This window comes from Sphaerodactylus townsendi, linkage group LG01, assembly GCF_021028975.2.
Source record: "Sphaerodactylus townsendi isolate TG3544 linkage group LG01, MPM_Stown_v2.3, whole genome shotgun sequence".
In the NCBI taxonomy this organism is placed as follows: Eukaryota; Metazoa; Chordata; class Lepidosauria; order Squamata; family Sphaerodactylidae; genus Sphaerodactylus; species Sphaerodactylus townsendi.
This window is the reverse complement of record NC_059425.1, coordinates 178,241,802-178,266,584: the sequence shown is the minus strand read 5'-3', so window position 1 is coordinate 178,266,584 and position 24,783 is coordinate 178,241,802. Positions and strand designations below refer to the sequence as shown.

Sequence of the window (24,783 nt, the reverse complement as noted above, 5' to 3'; positions counted from 1 at the left end):
ACACGGGTAGAGCCAGCGTGGTGTAGTGGTCAAGAGCAGGTGGATTCGAATCTGGAGAACCGGGTTTGATTCCCCACTGCTCCACCTGAGTGGCAGAGGCTTATCTGGTGAGCCAGATGTGTTTCTGCACTCCTACATTCCTGCTGGGTGACCTTGGACTAGTCACAGTTCTCTCTGAACTCTCTCAGCCCCACCTACCTCACAAGGTGTGGGGAGAGGAAGGGGAAGGAGCTTGTAAGCCACCTTGAGTCTCCCTACAGGAGAGAAAGGTGGGGTATGAATCCAAACTCCAGATCTTTTTTTCCCCTGCTCACAGCTTCTGGGCTTGAACTACTTAGTGGTTTAAACATAAGTTCATTGACAAGTGCTTTTAAGTGTGAGATGGCACCCGCTAGGTGGACGTTTGCTGCTGCCTCTCCAGTCCTCAGCATTACAGTCTTTATTAATTCTCCTTCTGTGCAAACAGAAAAAAATCATCCCTGCTAAGGCTGCTTTCCTGTCCTGTTGCAGAAAAAAAACTGTGGAATGGCTGGAATGTTCACTCTCTCAGCTGTTCCAAAAACGGCAATAGCGTCTGGATCTGTTGACCACTTGCAATAACCAGACTATTGAGTTCAGAAATCAGTTTATTGACAATAACACTGTGAGCAGGATTCAAGCAAGCCTTGCTGAACCGAGTTCCACTACACAACCATTGGTTAATATGCCCTTCCCCAAACACCCCTCCAAACATCCCAGTGAGGTGAAATCACTAGAAACTCTCAGGCCGTGCAAAGCCTCCGAGGTCACAACAAAGATAAGGGCCAGGGGCTGGCTGCCTTGAAAGGTGAGAAAAGTCACTGCACGCCTAAAAATGAAACTATGCAAGCATAAGTTTAATTAAACTCAAAAATACACACGTTGCACTCTGGCTGTGTCCAATCTTATATATTGATCTTACATATAATTAAACAACTTAACACTTCTATTTGTATTTACATTTCCTTATTTCTCTGACAAAGTTCTTAAAGATACAGCATAAGTCTTCCAACTCTTATAACTAAACATAAATAATCACTTAGTCCATTCAATTCTTTGTTCAGAAACAAAGCTTCAGTTCCGTATAGTCCATATTCCAATTCTGTAGGTTCTACATAAAAACGTCTCGCGCTTATAGAACGTGCGTCTTCCTCAGTATGCCAGTATGTTCAATCAACTTCCAACAGTTCTTTGAGGCTTCTAATGGGTATATTGGCTCTCCGTTAAGAGTTGCCCGCTCCCATCTCTGCCTTCCGTTTGTCTTTGCACTCTTAAAGATTGCACTCTTAAAGATAGTGAGCATAAGTTTAATGTCATAACAAGCCAAGGACTCCCACAGTACCACTTTCTCCTGGCCCACTTCATAGTCTCATGGCAAGAGCCAGGAAAGAGCTGAAATCTTGACAAGGACTTGACAGATAGCTTCACAAAGCAATCTAGAAGAAGTAGTAGTAGTGTTGGATTTAGATCCCTCCTATCTCACCTGTAAGGAGACTCAAAGGGGTTTACAATCTCCTTTCCCTTCCCACCCCCTCACAGCAAACACCCTGTGAGGTGGGTGGGGCTGAGAGCCCCGAAGAACTGTGACTAGCCCAAGGTCACCCAGCTGGCATGTGTTGGAGTGCACAAGCTAATCTGGTTCAACAGATAAGCCTCCACAGCTCAGGTGGCAAAGCGGGGAGTCAAACCTGCTTCTCCAGATTAGAGTGCACCTGCTCTTAACCACTACACCACGCTGGCTCTAAAGCATCTACTTGGCACCCAGAAGATTCCACGTTCAGTCCCTAGCATCACCAGTTAAAAGGAGCAGGTAGTAGGTGATGCGAAAGACCTCTAATGGATACCCTGGAGAACCGCTGCCAGTCTAAGACACTATTTAGTCTAAGACTGATTTAGTATAAGCAGCTTCCTGTGTATTGTCGAAGGCTTTCACAGCCGGAATCACTGGGGTGCTGTGTGGTTTCTGGGCTGTCTGGCCGTGTTCTAGCAGCATTCTCTCCTGACGTTTTGCCTACATCTGTGGCTGGCATCTTCAGAGGATCTGATGTTGGGAAAGCAAGTGGAGTATATATATCTGTTGGAGTGTCCAGGGTGGGTGAAGAAACATTGTCTGTGAGTAACAAAGAAGGCAACCAGGTCAATAGTTGAGGGCATCTGAATAGAAGTATGAGTAACAATGAAGTCTATAGCATGGGAGTAACAATGGAGATAGCAAGGTCACTGGTGGGAGCATCTGAATAGAAGTATCCTGGCCTTTGTTTCCTTTGTCTATGGTCATCCTGTGTTTGTGTGGAGCTGGTTAGACACTGTCTTGACTCTAGTATTTTTCAACACTGGCAGCCAAGTTGAAAGTTGTGTGTTCATGAGTTGCAGATAAATCTACTCTGACCCATTTATGTTTACTTACATGTGAGCCCCGTTAAATTCAGTTGCCGTTAAGTTTGCCTAGAATAGCAAACGCAGCACAAGAAGTTAAGCAACATAAAAGGTAGGAGCAATTGGAAAAAACAATTTACCAAGGCTGTCTGCAGATTTATATTTTGAAACAGTTCAGTATTTTGAGCCTGGCTTCAGAATGCAGACAGTATTTTGAAGATGCTAAATTTATTTTATTTATTTAAAAAACGTCTACCCTGCCTACGTGCAAGATCTGCCGCCACAATGTTAAAGCGTTGTGAATTCATCTCTTAAAAATTCATCTCTTAAAAACACAACAGCATACAAAAGTTAGAATCCCAACAGTGTCGCTCAGAAAAACACGTACGGATGAATTGATTGCGGTTTTTATCCCTAGGATTAAAAATGCTTGACACGTTTGACTATGGCTGAGGCTTTCTGTGAAACCTGCTAAATTGGAAGGTCCTTTTGTGTTTGTGCGTTCACAGAATCCTAGCAGACTGGTTGAAAGCGAAGTTCGCGACCAATAAAAAATCCAAGCCTGCCGCTTCCGTGGCGGACGACGGACTCCAGACGCTGGCGTTACAGACCTCTCTCCATGCGCTAGGAGATCAAGTGGTATGTGTGAATGTCTGTGTAAAGGTGGGTGAACTTTCGTTTTTGTGACTTTTCCTTGGTGTTGCGACCTCTGTTGCTTCAGCTATTATAAAGTTGGGTGTGCTGCAGTGCACTGGATGTGGGTCAGTTTTTGAAGCCTGTCTGGAAACTTTCGGGGGTTCACAATGTAGCAGCCGGGCTACTGTCAGGGTTGGAATGTGAATATCTGTACTGGCTACCCATTTCTTTCTATACACAATTAAAGTGCTGGTTTTTATCTGTAAGGCTCTAGGGCAGTGATTCCCAAAGTGGGCGCCACCGCCCCCTGGTGGGTGCTGCAGCGATCCAGTGGGGCGGAGATGGCCACAGGTGCATTTGGGGGGCGATGAATAACTGTAAGGGGGCGGTTTTAGCATAAAAGAAAGAAGAGAAGATTTAGAAAACTTGATTTATGTATTCCGCTTATAACTCTTAATTTTTCTTTGAACAACGTAGTTCATAAATAGTTCATAAATAGTTTCATAATTTCAAACTTCAATGTTTCTAATTTACACTTTTCTTTACTATATTTTATGAAAAAGGTAGAAACATTAATACATATATCTTTCTGTTTAATTGCTATTAAAATTTTAAAAAATTAATTTCCAGGGGGTTCTAAGTAATATTTTTTCTGGAAAGGGGGTGGTAGGCCAAATAAGTTTGGGAACCACTGCTCTAGGGCTTTAAACTGGGGGGGGGGGGGGGGCTGAAGAAGAAGTAGAAAAAGAAGAGTTGGATTTATATCCCCCCCTTTTCTCTCCTGTAAGGAGACTCAAAGGGGCTTACAAACTTCTTTCTCTTCCCCTCTCATAACAAACACCCTGTGAGGTGGGTGGGGCTGCGAGAGCTGTGAAGAACTGTAACTAGCCCAAGGTCCCCCAGCTGGCATGTGTTGGAGTGCACAAACTGACCTAGTTCACCAGATAAGCTCCCACAGCTCAAGTAGCAGAGCAGGGAATCAAACCCGGTTCTCCAGATGAGAGTACACCTGCTCTTAACCACAACTCCACTGTGTCCTTTTTTACTGCCCAGCCCACCAGGGTGTTTTCAGTGGTGGCACCCCACCTGTGGCATGTTCTTCCCCTGGAGGCTCACCATACCGTCCTTTAGTCCCTGGCATAAACATTCCTTTTAAGCCACATCGTGCCAAATATGCAGCACACAATTGCACAAAGGACAGCTAGCAGCAATGCAAGGCTGTCGTGCTTCAGAAATCGGGAACAAATGTTATAAACTCTGAACACAGTTCTTGAAATCAAAACTGAAAATGTCTCATCGACTTAAACACATTACCCTTGGTGTAGGGAAGGTTGAATTCATTAGTATGATTTTCTAGAGCCTGTTGCATTGTTCCACATGATGGATTATTTTCTAGCATACAAATAAAACCAGAGGCCTTCCTTTTGGGTCTCATGGACAGTTTGAAAAAAGATCACAATATAGGTTCAGATTCTCTAATACAACATACATTTTGTAATGAAATGCATTAGCACACAGGTGTCAAACTCGTGGCCCTCCAGATGTTCCTGAACTACAATTCCCATCAGCCCTTGCCAGTATAGCCAATGCTCATGTTGGGAGGGACTGATGGGAATTGTCAGTGAACCATCAGGCTATCTGGAGAGCCGCGAGTTACTGACTTACCCCTAAATAACAGAGTTTTGCCTTGCTTGTATTGTCGAGAAGAGGCTTTCCGCAGGCTGCAATCACTAGGATGTTGTGGGTTTTCTGGACTGTACGGCTGTATTCCAGTGGCATTTTCTCCTGACGTTTCGCCTGCATCTGTGGCTGGCAGATGCAGGTGAAATGTCAGGAACAAACAGCAGCCTGTCGAATTTGGGTGGTGGGATTGCTCTCGGTTGTTTCATAGGACTTGCGTGGAAACCTTCGGGTTTGGAAGCACGATACACTTTTGAATGCCACTAAACGGCGGTGTTGGGGTCTCATTCGCAGACCGCTGTTAAAAATAGGCAGCTGGCCGTGACGGCCCTATCAGTCTAACCCGCTTGGGCTGTTATCCTAACCATTGTTCTTTGTGGAGGTTAACCTTTCGGCTCCTGTGCACAGGTGACTCACGGAATACTCGGCCTCCCTGAACTGGATGACACGGAGACTCCGAAAGAGCTTCTTGGCACCAGCGGGCTTATTCTCCTGCTGCCTCCTCATGAAAGGAGCGAAGACGTTGCCGAGGAAGATGTTTATTGGCTCTCAGCCTTGTTTCAGTTGAAACGGCTCCTGCAGGCGAAGCCTCTCCATCCAGTGGTGCCGCTGGTGGTTTTTGTTCCAAGCCGTGGAGAAGAAGCCACTGAGAAAGAAGTGGAAGAAGGTACCTTTGGCCTGGTAGAGTGAAAGAATGGCTCGATCTGAGTCCAGGTGTCTGACGAAGGGAGCTTTGACTCTCCAAAGCTCATACCCCGAAAATTTTGTTGGCCTTTCAGGTGTTACTATACTCAGATCTATCTATTCGGCTGCAAAGCAGCATGGGTACCCAGAGGTGGAGCTACCAGGGGGGCGGTGTGTGTGTGTTGCACTGGGACCGCACCTGTGGGGGCCCGAAAATCACCCCTGCCCCCCCCATGGTGCACACCCCCTGCAGCGGCTCCCCACACTTACCTTAGTGAAACAGTGCAGGCTGGAGAAATGGCCTGTTCCCTTCAGGATGAAAATGGCCTGGTGGGAACTACACTTCCCAGAAGGCCTTGTGAGTCCCAGGGTCTCATGGCAAGTGTAGTTCCGACCAGGCCATTTTCAGCTTGAAGAGAACAACTAGCACCTCCAGAGCTGAACCCCTAGAGGTGAGTGGCGTGAGGCGGCTGAACAGGAACTAACGAGTACCAGGCGCACTCCTGGCCTAGCCTTGTACTGCCTCTGTGGGTACCTCTGAAACTTTGGAAGAACTGTCATTTTAAGATTTATAGGTGTTGAAGGGGTGGCAACAAAGTAGAATCACGTTCTGTAAATAAGAAGGGTTTGGGAAAGCCGTGGGAAAGTCTGGTTAACCGAAAGGGGACCACTTTGAGGTTGAAACTTCTCAGAATAGAGGTTTGTTTTGCGGGTGGTTTCTTTCTCAAAGAACTCAGCAAAGAATCCTGTCTTGTCTGGCGAACTGGCCTGGCTGCAGGAATAACTCGGTTGCATGATTCCAACAGTTTGTCCCCCGGGCCCCACTTTTTTTTTAGGGTTGATGCTGCCGGATTTGATTTCAGCAAACCTTGTTTCAGACTACATCGTGGTTGAAGTGCCAGATTCTGTCAATGACTTGCAAGGCACCGTCAGAGTAAGAATAATTTACTCAGTCCTTCTCCAGAGTGAATTGTTATAATGAAATGGGGGAGTGTTCCTGATATATTTAATGCTTTATAACCCTTTTTCTCAGACCGGCTATTCCCCTGCCCTCTTCAGATCTGTAACAAAATTGTGGCTTCCGTGGGAAATGAGGGGGACAAAGCCGTCCCCCGGCTTGTCGTTGCTGTAGCTGCTGTGGGCCAAATTTGATTTTTTTGCTTCCAACTTTTGGGGCCTTAAATTGTGTGCCCTAAGCCAGGGCCTTCCTTGAACTACCCCATTTGCTTGGCTGCGTGATGATCACAATTCCTATTGTAATCTCCTTCAGCCCAAAGATCTTGGACTTTGCACATGGCTGCAGAGATTTCTGGGGTTTGGGACAGTCCCTACAGTAGCAGTCGGCCTCAGAAGATGAAACATAATCTCTTAATTGAATATGAGCCCGTGGTCGCCCTAATAATTCTAACACAGGGTGGTGGGACTGACACAAAATGGCTAATGCAGGAGGTGGTGCCAGCCATAAAGTGGCTCCTTATAAGAACATAAGAACTAGCCTGCTTGATCAGACCAGAGTCCATCTAGTCCAGCTCTCTGCTACTCTGTGGCCCACCAGGTGCCTTTGGGAGCTCACGTGCAGGATGTGAAAGCAATGGCCTTCTGCTGCTGCTGCTCCTGAGCACCTGGTCTGCTAAGGCATTTGCAATCTCAGATCAAGATTGGTAGCCATAGATCGACTTCTCCTCCATAAATCTGTCCAAGCCCCTTTTAAAGCTATCCCGGTTAGTGGCCATCACCACCTCCTGAGGCAGCATATTCCAAACGCAATCACACGTTGTGTGAAGAAGTGTTTCCTTTTATTAGTCCTAATTCTTCCCCCCAGCATTTTCAATGAATGCCCCCTGGTTCTAGTATTGTGAGAAAGAGAGAAAAATGTCTCTCTGTCAACATTTTCTACCCCATGCATAATTTTATAGACTTCAATCATATCCCCCCTCAACCGTCTCCTCTCCAAACTTCAAGCACCTGAACTACCCACAAAAAGATCAGGGAGTGAAGCGATACATAACACTAATGCTAACTGTCTCTGGACAAAAACCTTATCTAGCCTTCCCAATTTCTAAAATTTGGTAGCCACCAGAAAAGGTGTGGCTACACGACACTGGAGACCCCAGCGTAATCCATTACTTGACATCTATTAAGACAGAGTGTGCTTTTTGTTTGAGTCAAGTATCAGAAATGAACCTGGACAATTTTTGATCTTTGTCTGGTCAAGAGAACATGGGAGCCGGGGACAAAGTCCTATGTTTATAACTTTCCCCCCACTCACCCCTACATATAGAATCATAGAGTTGGAAGAAACACCAAGGACCATCCGACCCCTTGCAATGTAGGAACACACAATCATCGCACATATATTTTAATCTTCAAATATTGTTGTGCTGGGAAGTGCCTCAGTTTGAGACCAATGTTGAAAGAGCCAATGTTTCAACAGGATTGGAATCTTAATATGAGACTGAATGTTTATGGGTGACTTAATTCGTTTTATGAGTTCTTCTGTTTGTTCACAGTTGACTGAAGCAATTCAGTGGCTGGTTGCTCAGTGCCCCAGTTCCCCCCAACTCTGCTGCCAGACGCTCATGCAGTACGTCGAAGACGGCGTCGACCGGGAATTCAGCCAGTATTTTTACCAAGACAGGAAGGAAAGGCATTTGGCTGGCTTGCCCTCCCAAGACCCCAGTGCCATTATAGAGCTGTACAACAGCGTGGTGCAGTTCCTGGCTAAAGTTGCATCTTCGGAAGTACTCTGTGACCTGTCGTGGCCTGTAACTGAATTTGCAGAGCTGGGGGGTATCAAAGCCCTTCCCCATCTGCAGTGGAACACACCCAGCCACTTGTCTTGGCTGAAGAAAGCACTCCTGTCGTTTGAGATCCCACAAATGGATCTCCCTCCTTTGGGTGGTAAGAATTTCTGAATACAATAATGCAGTGGTTCTCAACCTGGGGGTCAGGACCTCTTTGGGGGTCGAATGACCCTTTCACAGGGGTCGCCTAAGACTTTCTGCATCAGTATTCTCCATCACGGATAAATGTTAGGGTTGGGGGTCACCACAGCACGAGGAACTGTATTAAAGGGTTGCTGCATTAGGAAGGTTGAGAACCACTGCAATAACGGGTCTGAATCCTGTCTTCCAAAAGTTGGCTGACGCTCTCCTGAACTGACTAGACTCATGTGTTCTAATTTTCTGCGTAAATAAACATTCTTGCATTTTATTCATCATTTTACACATGCCGAATAATGCACTTTCTGGCCACTTTTAATGCACTTCAGCGATCGTTTGCAAGCGGATTTCGCCATTTCACATAGTGAAATCCAGTTGCGTAATGCATTGAATCCAGTTGCGTAATGCATTCACACGCACATTTTTCAGTGCATGTGAAAGCACGGTGATTTATTTGGAAAGAAATGTGGTACATTAAAAGTCTGAGTTATCCTTTGCTGCCGCTTTGTTTCATGTTGTTTCAGATCCAGTTTAACAACTAGTCTCTTCCATTTTTTTCAACAATACTACATAACATTTGCTCCTTAGGGTAACTATCATTGCTCTTTGTTCACTTTCAGGTATTTTCTACATGAAAGAATGGAGCACTTAAAATATTACTCCAGCTATACTAGGTTAAACTATGACAAACTGCGGTTTACAGCTGGATTATCTGGCTAAATGCAAAGGTACCAGGTTTACCTGGGATTATGTATATTGCATATTTTTTTTTTAAATAAATAACAATGCGAACCTCATTGCATGTTTTTTTGTGGAGAGGCTACAACAGTCTTGTGGAATGTGCATAGGGTCTGTTTTAAAATACCTATACCAAGCGAGGGGATAAAAATCATCATGAAAGGAAAGAGAATCGCAGCACTTTGGACCAAATGAGCAGAGAATTAAAGCATGATATAGCACGTCAAGGTATAAAATAGCAGGTGAGAGGAAAGAGCTCAAAACCACCAACAAAACCATCAGCTAAGAAAGGAAGTTCTTAACACCCAAACAAGCTTGGCACAAGGCAGGTTGGTATGGGGGTGGGTTGGGAATTCCTGAATTGAGAGGCACCAAAGTTAGAACCCTGATTCTGGGGTTCACCACCCTCCTTGCTGCTGGAGGTGGGGCAAAAAGACTAGAACAGGGTGGCAAACCTATGGCACGGGTGCCAGAGGTGGCACTCAGAGCCCTCTCTGTGGAGCGCACAAAACAAGTGCCCCCACCGCACACATCTAGGCTGGCGTTTAGCAGATCGTTAGCATTAAACCTCAGACCTAGTTTTGAAATTGTAGGTAACCCTGTTAAGCACTGTTAAACCCCACTGTGGTTACTAAATGCGAAGAACTAAGCGATCCTTTACCTGGAAGTAAGCTCGGTTGCTGGGCTTGCTTCTGGAGTAAACTCTAGGTTGTGATTCACCTGTTGGAAGAGTTGCCTTGATTTGCTTCAAAGCAAAGCCACCGACTACCACCAAACTTACTCCTGAGTAATGCCTCAGGAACTACAATTCCCTAAATCAGCCCTACTGGCATGGCCAAACTGTTGTGTTGGCACATGCTGACAGAAAGAACTGGGTTTAGAGTTGCTCGTGTCCTGGGCACTTCCTATCTGAAAGGTTATGCAGACCCTAGAATCTAAGATCTTATCAAGTTCTTTCCTAATTGACACATAATTTGGCTTTTGCTGTTCTGTGGTGTTTTGAGGCTTCCTGGCTCAGCTGCTAAGCAAAATAGATGCTTCTCTCTCTGTGATGCTCCATCCATGGTCTCTCTTCTCCTGACTAGGCATCGTATAATAAATGTGTTTTCCCCCACAGCTCCCTGGCGCCCTGTTTGCACCATGATTCTCCACTACTTGTCCCAGACTGCCAGTTCTCCTCAGACCCAAGCAGTGCTTCAGTCTCAGATAGAGAGCTTGCTGAGTAAAGCCTACATCAGATGGAGGGGCAGAGTGCACGCCAGCTCAGAAGAAGGCCCTTCTGTGGCGGAGATCCCTTGGGATAGCATTTTGGCACTTTGCATCAACCACAGATTGAGAGACTGGAGACCTCCTCGCTTGCCATTAGCACCTGGTAATTTATACAGCCGTGATTAGTTTTCTTCAGTTTTGCTCTTGTTTTCTTGCTGCAGTTGAAAACCAGTCACAAGAACTATGTGCATTGCTTATTTCTCCTTAATCTTTTTGAATGCTTTGTATGAAATGTACACTTTCTGGAGGAGGAGAAGAAGAAGAAGAGTTTGGATTTATATCCCCGCTTTCTCTCCTGCAGGAGACACAAAGGGGCTTACAATCTCCTTGCCCTTCCCCCCTCACAACAGACACCCTGTGAGGTAGGTGGGGCTGAGAGAGCTCCGAGAAGCTGTGACAGAAGCTGGCATGTGTGGGAGTGCACAGGCTAATCTGAATTCCCCAGATAAGCTCCATAGCTCAGGTGGCAGAGCTGGGAATCAAACCTGGTTCCTCCAGATTAGATACACGAGCTCTTAACCTCCTACACCACTGCTGCATAGGGAGGATAGCTTTTAAATTTTGGGATCGCTTTTAAATTTTGCTTATTGTTTATCTGCAGGCTGATTGGCTGGGGAAAATTTTGCATGAGTTCTAACCCAATTCTGAAAGAAGAGGACCTCTTTTACATCGCTTCATTAAAATACCAGTTTCAGTAGGCCTGAAGAATTAGGAATGCCTCCCTCCCCTTGATAACTATATGCTTCTCAGCTGCTTTGGCAAATATAATCTTATAGGTGGCAGAAACGTGCTCATTATTAACATAGGAATGGTCGTAGAATCATGGAGATGGAAGGCCAACCGCTGCTCAGTGTAGGTTCAGCCTAGAATGTCCAAACATTCTGTAGTTTTCTGCTCAAAAAAAATACTACCAAAGCGTCGTTTGTCCACTACCATTGGCTTTTTTCTGCACCCAAGGGAAACAGCTATGCACTTGAGAATACACTTCGGCAGCACATGATGAGGTTGGGGACATCAGAAGAATTCACAAAGGGCATAGTGTATTGGATCTTTCGCTGTCTTCCTCAAGCAGATGGTTGTTTGTTCGGAGACTCCTCTCTGAAGAAGAGGTTTGGATTTACATCCCAACCTTTCTCTCACCTTGTAAGGGGAGACTCAAAGGAGCTTTCAATCTGTACTTTCCCTCCCCCCCTCTCCCATAACAAGTACCCTGTGAGGGAAGGTGGGTCTAGAGAGGACTCAAAGAACTGTGACTGGCCCAAAGGTCACGCCCAGCTGGCATGTGTTGGAGTGAAATTACACAAGCTATCTGGTTCCCCAGATAGAAGCCTCCCACATCACTTAGCAGAGCAGGGAATCAAACCCGGTTCTCCAGATTAGAGTGGACCTACTCTTAACCACTACATCACGCTGAGGAAGCAGCATAGCCACTCTCTGACCTGTCTCTCTCCCCTGGAATTTAACGTATGGTTTTCAGGTGACCTCCCATCCAAGCACTGATGAGGCTATATAGCTTCATCAGGATTAATGTATTGTGTATCTTTAGACCACATTTCAGGGCTTACATAAACACCCTGTCAGGTATTCAACAAACAAAGGCCCTTAACCAGCGTTACCTCATACGGTACAAATCGGTCACAAGTTCCGTTGCTTCGGTGGAAAATATTTGCTTGAAATCATGACGTATCTTCCTTTGGGTGTAACTTCTAACTTGTGTTTGATAAATGATTGCCAGACCTCCAGTTTAGAAAAGAAACAACTAAGGGGGCGGGGTGTGTGCGTGTGTCTTGACAGAGGTTTATACATTTATGCATGGGATAGGGAGAATGGAGAGAAGTTTATATCTATGTCCCGAAATGCTAGAACGTGGGTATACAATGAAACTGGGTGGGCTGGAGATTCAAGACAGTCAAAAAGAAATGCTTCTTTACACAAGTGAATAAAATCTGGAATTCACTGCCAGAGGATGTGGTCATGACCACAGGCAAAGAGTGCCTGTGAAGGACATTAGCTGGAGTCACAGAGGAGACATCTGTCAGTGATAACTAGCCACGTTGACTAAAAGAAGCCTCCATGTTCAAAGTTAGTAAACCTCTGAAGCCCAATGTGAGGAAGCCACTTCAGGGGAAGGCCTCGGGCTTTATGCCCTGTTGTTGGCCTTCCAAAATAATTGTTTGGCCTCTAAGTTCATTGCCTTGTGTCTCTATATATACAGTCCATGCTTCTTAGGCTTGGCTGGCCTCAGATTTTCTAGTATTGGCCTCTAAGTGAGACAGGAGGCTGGACTGGATGGCCCACTGATCCAGCAGGGCTCTTATGTTCTTTTGTGTTAAGAACATGTAGAGGGCTTAACCTACTGGATCAGACATCCAGAATCCCATCTAGTCCAGCATTCTGCTACTACGCAATAGCCCACCAGGTGCCTTTGGGGGGCTCACATGCAGAATGTGAAAGCAATGGCACTTCTGCTGCTGCTGCTCCACACTTGAGCACCCTGGTCAGCCTAAGAGCATTTGCAATCTCAGATCAAGGAGGATCAAGATTGGTAGCCATAGATCGACTTCTCCTCCATAAATCTGTCCAAGTGTTTAATCGTGTTAAACCAGTTTTAATAGTAGCAGCGATACTTCAGTTATGGTACATAGACTAGCCATAGTCTGTGAGTGACACACAATTTAGAAAATACAGAAATAACCCTTTTCGGAGCCAAAAAAACTCCACCATCACTCTGACTTAACACCTTGGGATGGAGGTAATCGGTATTTGTCCAGAGAGGCATGTTTCTATTCTTCTTGCTCAGCCAAACAGTCAATAATTACATTCCGTAAAATTGGGCCATACTTTCTATTTCATTCGAAGCTGTAAAAATTGGTGCTGCTTTTGATTTGATCTTGTTTTTTTTTTGGGGGGGGGTGTGTGTGTGTGTGTCTTGCATCTACAGAAGCAGTGAGCAGAGACGGTCAGATATATGTGTATTATGTAGATGAGCACTTGAGAAAATTCGTCCGCCCTTCCTTATGGGAAGAAGCTCGACTGAGAACTCAGAAAGAGGTCCAGCAAAATCAAGGAAGGTGAGATTTTGTTTACTGTTTCGTCAGGGATGCAAACTTTTTGGCACTGTTAACATATCATACCTAACACTTATGCTTTGTTTTCAGATTTTTGGTATCCTGCTCCTAGTATTTCATGTGTCAGATGTCTGATTCTGTTGATTGCATTTCTTTACATAGTGTAATCCAGACTATAAATAATATAAATAAATACGGACCGGTTTTGATCCTAATTTATAGTATTGCTGGGTCCTAAGTTGGGTCTGGAGTTGGTCAGGAGAAAGAAAACATATACATTGGCTGTTGTGGTCTGGTAGTTTCCACTTCTAACATTATGCCCTCATCTATGGCTGGCATCTGTGCCACAGAGAGATCTCATCATGACATGCCTCTGAGGATACCATAAGAACAAGCCTGCTGAATCAGACCACAGTCCCATCCCTAGATCCCAGGCACTCTGCTGCTTGCTTTGAGTGGCCACCAGGTGCCTTTGGGAGCTCACATGAAGGGATGTGAAAGCTTGGTGGCCTTCTGCTGCTTCTACTGCTCCCAGGCACCCTGGTCTGCTAAAGGCATTTGCAATCTCAGATCAAAGAAAGGGATCAAGATTGGAGTGCGTCGCATGGAATGGACCATTGCCATTGCCTTCCTCTACAGTTTTCCTTGGAGGACTCCCTTCCAGATATTGACCCTTCTCAGCTTCCAAGATGGAGCTATACCAGGGGTGGCCAACCTATGGCGCTCCAGATGTTCATGGACTACAATTCCCATCAGCAGGGCTGGATGGGCAGTAACTATATGGTATCCTGAGACATACATCCTGGAGATGAAACAAATATGAAACTACTCCATGGTTGTCTGTCTTCTCTAGGTGGAATACTTTTGTGGAAATGGAAGGCTCATGACTCCTGGTTTTCACCACACGAGGGACAATGATGGTTTTTTCTCGTCCTCCAGGTCTGTGGTCAAGTCCCAGGTTCTTCCGCTGCCTTATTCTCACTCGTTTGCCCCAGCAAGATATGATGGTGATGTGAGAAACACAAGTGACGAGAAGCTGCAGGTTTCCCGTGGAGCGGATCTTACGCTGGCTGTTTCCCGCCTGGATCATCTCCCTGAGCGCCTGTCTGCCAAGCTGCAGCTAGAAATGACAAAGCAGGGAAGTAACTTGGGTTGAGTTCCAAGTGGCACAGGAGTATTGGTGTGAAGGAACAGCTGTTACCTGAATGGGAATGAAATAGATGGGCAACAGACTTTTAAGTCCCAATTTTTCCTTCAAGACACATCCGACTTATGGCAACCCTGTAGGGTTTTCAAGGGAAGAGATGGGCTGAGGTGTTGTCAGACTTCAGTCCAAAATAAAAAAAACCCATGTAGATGGTTAGCTATAGTTTTTATTGGGAATACTAAAGATCAGGAACAGAAATGGATGATTCTGGGCTTATATTTCCCTGTCCGTCCGTCCCGTCCCCCAGCCAAAAGGCGCCAATCCTGTTCCCACAGGATCAAAGTAAAAGTGCAAAGAACAGAAGGCATTTCACACATATAAGGATTTGAGCTAAAACAGGCCCCCAAGGCCAACTGGAGAAAATGAGAGAGGAAGCATCCCTCACCCCGAGCATCCCTCCCCCTGGCTCATTCCTTTTGCTGCACAATACATGCAACTTTCAAGTACTGCTTTGGGGCAGTTTGGTACTCTTTGAATGGCTGTGCGCAGATGTAAAAAATCCACTTGCAAACAGTTGTGGAAAGTAGTTTGCAAAGCGCTTGTTATTTTTAATTGATATGCGGGAAGGGGCCCCTGTCAAACGTATGGCCATTCTGACAGGTGTGTAGTAACCCCGGGCTTCCTTTGTGGTCTCTCATCCAAGTAGTAACCAGAGCCAGCCCTGCTTAGGTTCCAAAGCCTTATAAGATCAGACTGAGCTGGCCTCTTTAGGCTGCTTCCCTCCCTTGCCCCAGAGGTGTACACGTTCTAATGCTGTCTTTAGCTGTATAATTTGCTAACGTGATGACAATGAACCCCCAACTAATGGGTGTGCAGAACTGTCCTGCACGCCCATTGGTTGGAAATTTGTCATCGTGCTCAGAAACTGAGCTGGATCAGCAGACCAGCACCGCCTGCTGCTCCATCGGGCCCATCACCAGCCTCCAGGTTCACCCACCACTCCAAAACAAAAACAAAAAACGGTCCCCCCCCCCCAGCTTTCCATAGTTACCCAACTCCTGGGACCACAGGATCATCAAAAGGTAGGTGGTAAGTGACCAGGATTAGGAAAAGTAACTCAAAGATGCCACTAAAAAATTCATTATAAAGGGAGAAGAATGCTTGAATCCGCGTGCTTTTCCTAGGAGCCCAAGTGCATTTCCCCACTTGATGTCCTAGGTTTTACTGCTAGTAATGGTATAAAAAGCAAGCGAGCATCATATGGTTGCATCATGATTATCATAAGTGCACATTTTCTTGTCTTCCACTTTTTTGGGGTGTAGGTTTGATGAGCAGCTGGAGCAATTTTTAGTAAACGACTCTGAGCCGTCATGGGACCCGCAGTCTCTTCCAGTTTACCTACCTGAGGCTCTAGTATCCATGCCTCAGATCATCCCCCCGGTGGCGAAAACATCCGTGGCGAGAAGCCCAGAGGTAAAAAACTGAAATAATGTCAAAGAATAAAATACAAAAGATTATTCGGGCGGCAGTGTAATTTAGACGAGGCATAGTTTGTTAATTGACTGACGTTCTTATGTTTCTATGGGAAACTATGGGGGATATATACTAAGCAGTACTAAGCTTAAATATGCTTGATTTTAGGTTCCCTAGAGACTGTTGTTCAAGGTCCAGAGGATCACATCAGTGAAAATAAAGTTACTATGAAAGACTCAAACATATGGGTTACATATTGTTAGGTCTTGGACCTTGAAGCAATAAATGGGCTCTGTATTGTTGGTCAGCAGTGTTTTTTGGTAGGCAACGAAACACCCAGCTTGAAAAAGCCAGTTTTCCGAACCTGGCTTTTGCTATCCCCTTTATTCAGAAGTTGATTCCCCCCTCCCATTTTCCCAAGGAATGTGAGAAAGAATTATTTCGGAACTAAGGCGCCCCAAGATCGGCGATAGATAGAGATAAAGCCACCTGGCCTTCTGCCCACACAGGACAACAGAAACATCCTGTTTCCCATGTGATCAGAATTGTCAGGGGTAAGCCTAGTTATCTACTCAGCATGTGAAGCCATAAAGTAAAGATCAAAAAAAGAATGTCCCATTACAGCAGTGGTAACATATAGGAGCCTGGTTACATATAACTTGTAGCAATTACATTGAGTTAGGAGTGCATCTCAATCAACTAGGTGCAATCCGTGACACAAGTTTAGTATATTGAGCAGGGAATAGTATGTTGCACCATCATCTTCCTCTGGAAAGGTGTAGATAGCTTCACCCCCTGGCTGGCCGGTCTAGAGCAAGTGTGTGACCCTACTGACAAGAATGGGGTGGGGGGCATATCCTGACTACCTTCCGGTGCCTATAAATGGGGCCATGTTACATGGTTACATTTACAGAGTTATTTTTACAAATTGCGTCTTTTTCTGCCACGTGATAGCTCACTTATGGAGACCCTGTAAGGTTTTCAAAGGAAGAGACCATCGAGAGGTGGTTTGCCATTGCCTGCCTCTGCTCGGCAAGTCTGGGCTTCCTTGGTGGTCTCCCATTCCAGGACTAACCAGAACCAACCCTGCTTAGCTTCCAAGATCTTGATCAGTCCAAGTAAGCCTGGGCCATCCAAGTCAGGATCTACTAAAACAATCTTATGAGTAATTGTGGGGACTGAAATAAAAGGCTGCTGGTTGTATTACTCTGGCCGGGGCAGAAAATTCGCTCTCTTGGACTTTTGCACAGCTATTCGGTGATAACGTAGAATCAGTATTCTCTTCGAGTGAATGCATCTGTCTTCAAATGGAAAGTGTGTCCAAGTCATGCCCGATTTAGGGCAACCCCCTAGGGCCGTGGTGGTGAACCTTTGGCACTCCAGATGTTATGGACTACAATTCCCATCAGCCCCTGCCAGCATGGCCAATTGGGGGGGGGGCTGATGGGAATTGTAGTCCATAACATCTGGAGTGCCAAAGGTTCGCTACCACTGCCCCAGGGTTTTCAAGGCAAGGGATGTTCAGAGATGGTTAGCCATTGTCTCCCTCTGTATAGTGACTCTGGGCTTCCTTGGTGGGCTCCCATCCAAGTACTAACCAAGGCCGACCCTGCTCAGCTTCTGAGATCTGATGAGATTGGGAGCATCATTAGGATGGCAATATTCGTGGATCTATGATTGCTTTGGCCCATTCTTCACAAGGCTGGGTGTCTCTGGATTACAGGGTGTGCCCTCTCCCCCTTCATGGCTACCTTTTCACTCTGAATTTTGACCAATCCCTTCTGCTCCTCTCTTTCAGGATGACACCCAGGTGCTGAAGGACACCGACACCTCCCTGGCTCACAGGTTGAATTATCTGAAACGCCTGCTCAGGGCTAACCACGAAGAGGAAGTGGCTTGTGGACTTCACTTGTCTACTGTGCTGGACATGCCAAATGCCTGATCAAGAGCAGACTAACCGTGTGAGGCACGTGGGACCTCAAAGGAGCTGAGCATGACTTTCAGACCTTCAGCAATGTGTTTCATTGCTCAACAGGAAAGCCCAGCCCCCGACCAGAGAAGATGATCACTTTCCTGCATGCTCTACTTAAGCCCTGAGCAAATCTTGTACTCACAACGAGGCCATGAACAATAGCCAGAACGAGTCGTCTGCACTGGTATATGATTGTCTAACTAAAACACAGGTTTGCTTTGTTGTATGGATCCAGTTGATTCAATCAAACAAATTCAGGATATAAATGTGTGATAATGAGTTAATACCAAAAAAACCTGGCAAATTCAAGAAAGAGAAGACGCAGCACCTCTACATCTCTCTGCTCCGTATGTTGACTTGCTGAAAGTTGCGTAATACTGTTGTGTAAGTGGTGTTGGCTGTCGGAATTTTCTCGACGGTCAAGCCAAACTGGTCTTTGAATTATTTCTTTGGCAAGTGTACTTGAAAGGAAGCTCCACCAAACTCAGTGGAACCTCAGAGTAAAGCTCCACAGGGTGTGCTTTCAAGCTGTGCCCCTAGGCCTGCCTCTGAAGAGCTTCTGTTTGCAGTGAATCTAGCGAATCACCCAGCCCTTGGATTGGTTGCCTTGCAACCAAGATCCGGCCCAAGATGCCACTTACACAGATGAATATTTTTGTCCACGTAGGGGTCTTTGAGAGCCCCGCTTTACAGATTAGCATAGAATTAACTGTGTGTACACGAGGCGAGTTTCAATCAGCTGGTAATCTGCACAAGGGATTGGCACTGATTCCTATGCAGATTAGATATCCTATGCAGATATTAGATGCCAGTTTCCCTGCCCAAATTGGAATAAGTATTGGAATTTGTCTCAAAAGATTTAGCAACTTTTGTTCTGGTGAGTGGGAGGTGAAACCAAGGTCCTCATGCTCCATGTTACAGATCTAATGTTCTCAGCAGAAGTATCTCAGGAACGGGGAAGATATTCTCCAGAAATCTGAGGGGATTTTTGATTCGAAAGGGTTACCATAAAAACAACCTCAGTCCTCAAGGACAGAAGGGGCGAGCAAGCATCCAAACCCGCTTGACTCTTAAAATAGTGGAGGTTTTCGGAAGAGAAGACGAAATTGGTTATGCAGTTTCTGGCTTTCTTGCAGGCAGGAGGAGGATCCCAAAGATTATACTAGCGATGTATTATTTTAATCAAAGACGATAGAACAATACACGATATTTTGATTTTTAATAAGTCAGTTCTCAGAGGGCTACCCTTGTTAGTGGCAGTGTCGTAACTTGCACCCAAGATACAAAATTTGAGATGCGCCCCTCTGCAACACTCACCTGAAACAGGTAAAATCTCTCGTGCATCTTCAGGGTATGTGTGTCGTTCACCTGCAGGTGGATATTCCTGTCCCCTACATCTTCATTAACGTATGGAAACATTCATTGAACTTTTATATTACCCACAACCCTGGGATACTCCGAAGACATTGAGTCTCATACCGAGTCTCATACTCAGTATGAGAGCTGGTCAGAAATTGTTGCCATTTTATGGATGTTTCTTTAGAAGCAAAATTTATGAATGCATATAATGTGTCTTTCAACGTGTGTGATTTGCATTGTTATCATTGGCATAGTTTCTTTTTTAGTCATGAATATTGTGGGCCAGTGCTTTTATTTATCCTGTGCCAGATGTAACTGTGGCATTGCCCTGATATTTTCTTTTCGGTGTTTATTTCTGCCTTGGCACACTATGTTGAATGCAGGACGTGCTTTATTGGCCATGTGATGTAGATAAATACAAAGAAATGAGATTTTAAATGATGGATGTAAATACAACCAATTTGAGTCATTTTTAATAAAATGTGAGAATATTTTTCTTAACATGACTATATACAACTGTCCCAAGCGCTGCAGTTTGTTATCAAGGCTGTTTGCTGTAGAGGGGCCTCCGTAGAGAATAAATAGCCAGGGGCAAGATGCTTGCTATAGGTAGTGTTGTAAAATCGCTGTTCTGCATACAGGGAAAGTGGTGGAACTTGCTGGGGCCTTGGAGGGTGGCTCATGATGTCTTTTATCTTTTCTCTCCATGGCCATTCGGATTGTACTTGCCTTCTGCCCCATCTTATATCAACAGGGGTTTTCTATGGGTGATTTCTTGAGCAAAATTACTTGAGCTGCAAGAAGTCTCTTTCCAAGGGCTGAAGCTTTTTCTCGTGTTGCCGTCAGAATCGCTTCCTGTTGCGTGCAAGTCTGTGTGTACACATGCACACATGCACAAACTCTTTAAGTCTCATAAGAACATAAGAACTAGCCTGCTAGATCAGACCAGAGTCCATCTAGTCCAGCACTCTGCTACTCGCAGTGGCCCACCAGGTGTCTTTGGGAGCTCACATACAGGATATGAAAGCAATGGCCTTCTGCTGCTGCTGCTCCTGAGCACCTGGTCTGCTAAGGCATTTGCAATCTGAGATCAAGGAGGATCAAGATTGGTAGCCATAGATCGACTTCTTCTCCATAAATCTGTCCAAGCCCCTTTTAAAGCTATCCAGGTTAGTGGTCATCACCACCTCCTGTGGCAGCATATTCCAAACACCAATCACACGTTGCGTGAAGAAGTGTTTCCTTTTATTAGTCCTAATTCTTCCCCCCAGCATTTTCAATGGATGCCCCCTGGTTCTAGTATTGTGAGAACACTAGAATACTCAGGCTGTTTTAGTATTTGTGCTGCACTGGGAAAGGAGCCACATCTACAGTGACACAAGTCTAGGGGGCCTTTGTCTCTCGAAGCCATGTGGTAACTACTTCCCTTCCTCTGGCAATCGCATTCATTTCTCATACGAGTAAAGCAATGCTCAATGCTATATATGGAACAAGAAATGACTTCTGTTCAAACTGGATCCGCAAAAGGAAGAGGCACTAGAGATCATGTTGTTCATTTGCATTGGGTACCGGAGCACTCGAGAGAATTTCAGAAGAAAATCAACTTGTGTTTCATAAATTACAGCAAAGTTTTTGACTGGGTAGATCATGAAAAACTATGGCTAGTTTTAAAGGAAATGGGTACGCCACAGCATCTGATTGTTTTGATGCACAACCTATACTCTGGACAAGATGCCACCATTAGCACAAAATATGAAGAAACCAAATGGTTCCCAGTTGGCAAAGGGGTCAGAGAAGGATCTATTTTATCTGTGTCTCTTCAATCTATGTGTAGAACATATCAAGGGAAAAGTGGGTTAAATATAGATGGAGCAAAAATTGGGGTTAGGACTACTTACAATTTTGAGACATGCCAGATAGTGAAGACTTGAAACGGCTACTGGTGAAAGTTAAAGCAGAAAGTGGCAAAGTAGGATAACGGCTGGAAATCAAGAAGATGAAATAATGGCTGCTGGGGAATTACTCAACACTAAGGCTCATTCCGCACATGCAGAATAATGCACTTTCAAACTGCTTTCAAGGCTCTTTGAAGCTGTGCGGAATAGCAAAATCCACTTGCAAACAGTTGTGAAAGTGCTTTGAAAAGGCATTATTTTGCGTGTGCGGAAGGGGCCTAAGATTCATAATGAGGAAGCTGAAGACATTCAAGACTTTCGATTCCTTGGTTCAATCATCAACCAAAAGAAAGACTGCAACCAAGAAATTAGAAGGAGATTGAGATTAGGAAGGGCAGCCGTGAAGGAGCTAGAAAAGATTCTTAGGTGTAAGGACATGTTACTGGCAACAAAGGTCGAGTTAATTCATGCCATATTGGTGGTTGTGGGCTTTCTGGGCTGTGTGGCCGTGGTCTGGTAGATCTTGTTCCTAACGTTTCGCCTGCATCTGTGGCTGGCATCTTCAAAGGTGTATCACAGAGAGAAGTCTGTTACACACTGTGTCCAGTGAGAAGGGAATGTTTTAGTGGGGTATATATTGTCCATGTCCCAGGGTATACCCCACTAAAACATCCCCTTCTCACTGGACACAGTGTGTAACAGACTTCTCTCTGTGATACACCTTTGAAGATGCCAGCCACAGATGCAGGCGAAACGTTAGGAACAAGATCTACCAGACCACAGCCACATAGCCTGGAAAACCCACAACAACCAGCCGTGAAAGCGTTCATGCCATATTATTTCTTATTACTGTATGGGTGTTAGTATTATTTACTGTGTGGCTTGTGCTTCTCAAATGCAGTTGTTTAAAAAGCATTTGTATAATAAATCTTAAGCACAATTCCTAAAAAAACCACTTCAATATACTATTATTATGTGGGTATGAAAGCTGGACAGTGAGGAAAGCTGACAAGAAAAAAGTAGATTTCTTTGAAATGTGGTTTTGGAAGAGAGTGTTATGAATACTGTGGGACCCCCCCCCCCTCAAAAAAAAATGAATTAGTGTGTTCCAGATCAAATGAAGCCTGAACTGTCCCTAGAACAGTGATGGTGAACCTATGGCACGGGTGCCAGAGGTGGATCTCAGAGCCCTCTCTGTGGGCACGTGCAGAGTCCCCCCCCCCACACACACATCTAGACTGGCCTGGGCCGCTAAGCTTGATTATTAGCATTAAACCTAAGACCTAGTTTTGGGGAAGCAGTGTAGGTAACCCTGTTAAGCGCTGTTAAACCCCACTGATTTTCATGCAAAGAACTAAAGCACAATCCTTTACCTGGGAGTAAGCTTGGTTGCTGGCAATGGGGGCCTGTTTCTGAGTAAACCCTCCTAGGGTCGTGATTCACCCGTTGGAAGAATTGCACTGTTGCTTCAAAGCAAAGCCACCGACTACCACCAAGCTTACTCCCGAGTAACACACGCCTCGGAGCCGTTTTTTCTCAACGAAAGCCTCAGTATTCAGGTTAAATGACCATGTTGGCACTTTGCAATAAATAAGTGGGTTTGGGGTTGCAATTTGGGCACTCGGTCTTGAAAAGGTTTGCCATCGCTGCCCTAGAAGCTCAAATGACTAAACTGAGGCTGTCTTACCTCGCTCATGTAATGAGAAGACAAGAGTCACTGGAAAAGACAATAATGCTAGGAAAATTTGAAGGCGGCAAGAAAAAAGGAAGACCCAACATGAAATAGATTGACTCACTAAAGGACAGCAATGGCCCTCAGTTTGCAAAACCCGAGCAAGACTGTTAATTGATAGGACGTTTTGGAGGACATCCATTCATAGGGTCACCATGAGTTCGAAATGACTTTGATGGCACTTAACAAGAAGAGCTCTCTTTTTAAAAAAAAATGGCGACTACTTCATACTTTAGTATTAAGATCTGAACTCCCTACGTATATATTTTAAACTTTTCCATGCCACTTTCATAAGAACATAAGAACAAGCCAGCTGGATCAGACCAGAGTCCATCTAGTCCAGCTCTCCGCTACTCGCAGTGGCCCACCAGGTGCCTTTGGGAGCTCACATACAGGATATGAAAGCAATGGCCTTCTGCGGCTGTTGCTCCCGAGCACCTGGACTGTTAAGGCCTTTGCAATCTCAGATCAAGGAGGATCAAGATTGGTAGCCATAGAAATCGAGCTTCTCCTCCATAAATCTGTCCAAGCCCCTTTTAAAGCTATCCAGGTGAGTGGCCATCACCCCCTCCTGTGGCAGCATATTCCAAACACCGATCACACGTTGCGTGAAGAAGTGTTTCCTTTTATTAAGTGTTTCCCTCTTTCTCACAATACTAGAACCAGGGGGCATCCATTGAAAATGCTGGGGGGAAGAATTAGGACTAATAAAAGGAAACACTTCTTCACGCAACGTGTGATTGGTGTTTGGAATATGCTGCCACAGGAGGGGGTGATGGCCACTAACTTTGCAAGGGTAGGGGGGGCATATTTGCATATGGCTGGGCAGAGTTGGTGTACAGTTGCATTTGTTGACTTTACATTGATACCCAAATGCACTGTGTCAGAACTACTATAGATCCCCCCCCCCCCAACATGGTGCCCACGGGCGCATAGTGCCCACCAAACACTTTTAAGGAAGTTGGGGGGGGGGGGACTTTTTGCCCAGTAGGGCATCTGATTAGTCGTGCAAATGATGCCACCCCCTATTAGTTTCCACCCCCTGTCCTATTTCCTTCTTACAGTTTTCAAAGTCGACCCGCCTCCTTCCCTTCACTTGACCTCCCGTAGCAGCCATTTCCTGGTTGCGCCCCCCCCCCCCCACACCTCCCCCAAGGCCCCCGCAGGCTCCAAAAGTTGCGGACCACGAAGCACCATCCTAAAGAAGGAGACTTGGTGATGCCCCTTCCCTATTTATGAAAAAAGGCTGAAGCTTGAGGGGGGGGGGTCATGGGGGAGGGAGGCTAAACTTTTAGGAAACACCCCTGACTCGATTCAGAAGTAATTCCCATTTGATTCCACGGCGCTTACTCCTAAATAATTGTTCTTGCGATTTTTCTTTTCTTTTCCGGCCATCAAGTCACACGTGCTTTGCCCTCGCTCGTCTCCGCCTAGAGAGCCTTTGTTGACAGTCTGGTCACCCATCCAAACACTCACCAGGCTCGACCCTGCTTAGCTTCTGAGATCGGGGGAGGCCTTTCAAAGGGCCTGGAAGGAGCGAGCGGGGAGGAGCTCCGCCTCCATATGCAAATCTGCAGCGGCGAAACAACGTCCTCCTCATTCCACAAATTCACACATTTTCATCCAAAAGGAAAAACAGATGAAACTGAAGAAACATCAGCCGTGGTTGCTTCTGACGTTGAGAATGCAAAGAAGCAATTTTTTTAATACGAAAGAACATTTCACAGGGTCACCATAGCCTGCTTGTTCACAGCTACTGAGGGTTTATATAGCCAAGAGATCAACACGTAGTTT

General features: G+C 45.4%; 1 protein-coding gene across 1 annotated transcript in view; it reads left to right on the top strand.

The window, feature by feature from the left end:
- The window catches only part of LOC125434964 (minichromosome maintenance complex component 3 associated protein), a 59,310-nt gene extending 39,437 nt beyond the window's left edge, over positions 1-19,873 (top strand). The window contains 9 exon segments of the mRNA XM_048500871.1: positions 2,904-3,057; positions 5,119-5,377; positions 6,231-6,328; positions 7,905-8,295; positions 10,192-10,446; positions 13,285-13,414; positions 14,351-14,550; positions 15,877-16,031; positions 17,830-19,873. Coding sequence (XP_048356828.1) covers positions 2,904-3,057; positions 5,119-5,377; positions 6,231-6,328; positions 7,905-8,295; positions 10,192-10,446; positions 13,285-13,414; positions 14,351-14,550; positions 15,877-16,031; positions 17,830-17,973 — 1,786 coding nt within the window. The 3' untranslated portion in view covers positions 17,974-19,873.
- The last annotated feature ends 4,910 nt before the right edge of the window (positions 19,874-24,783 follow it).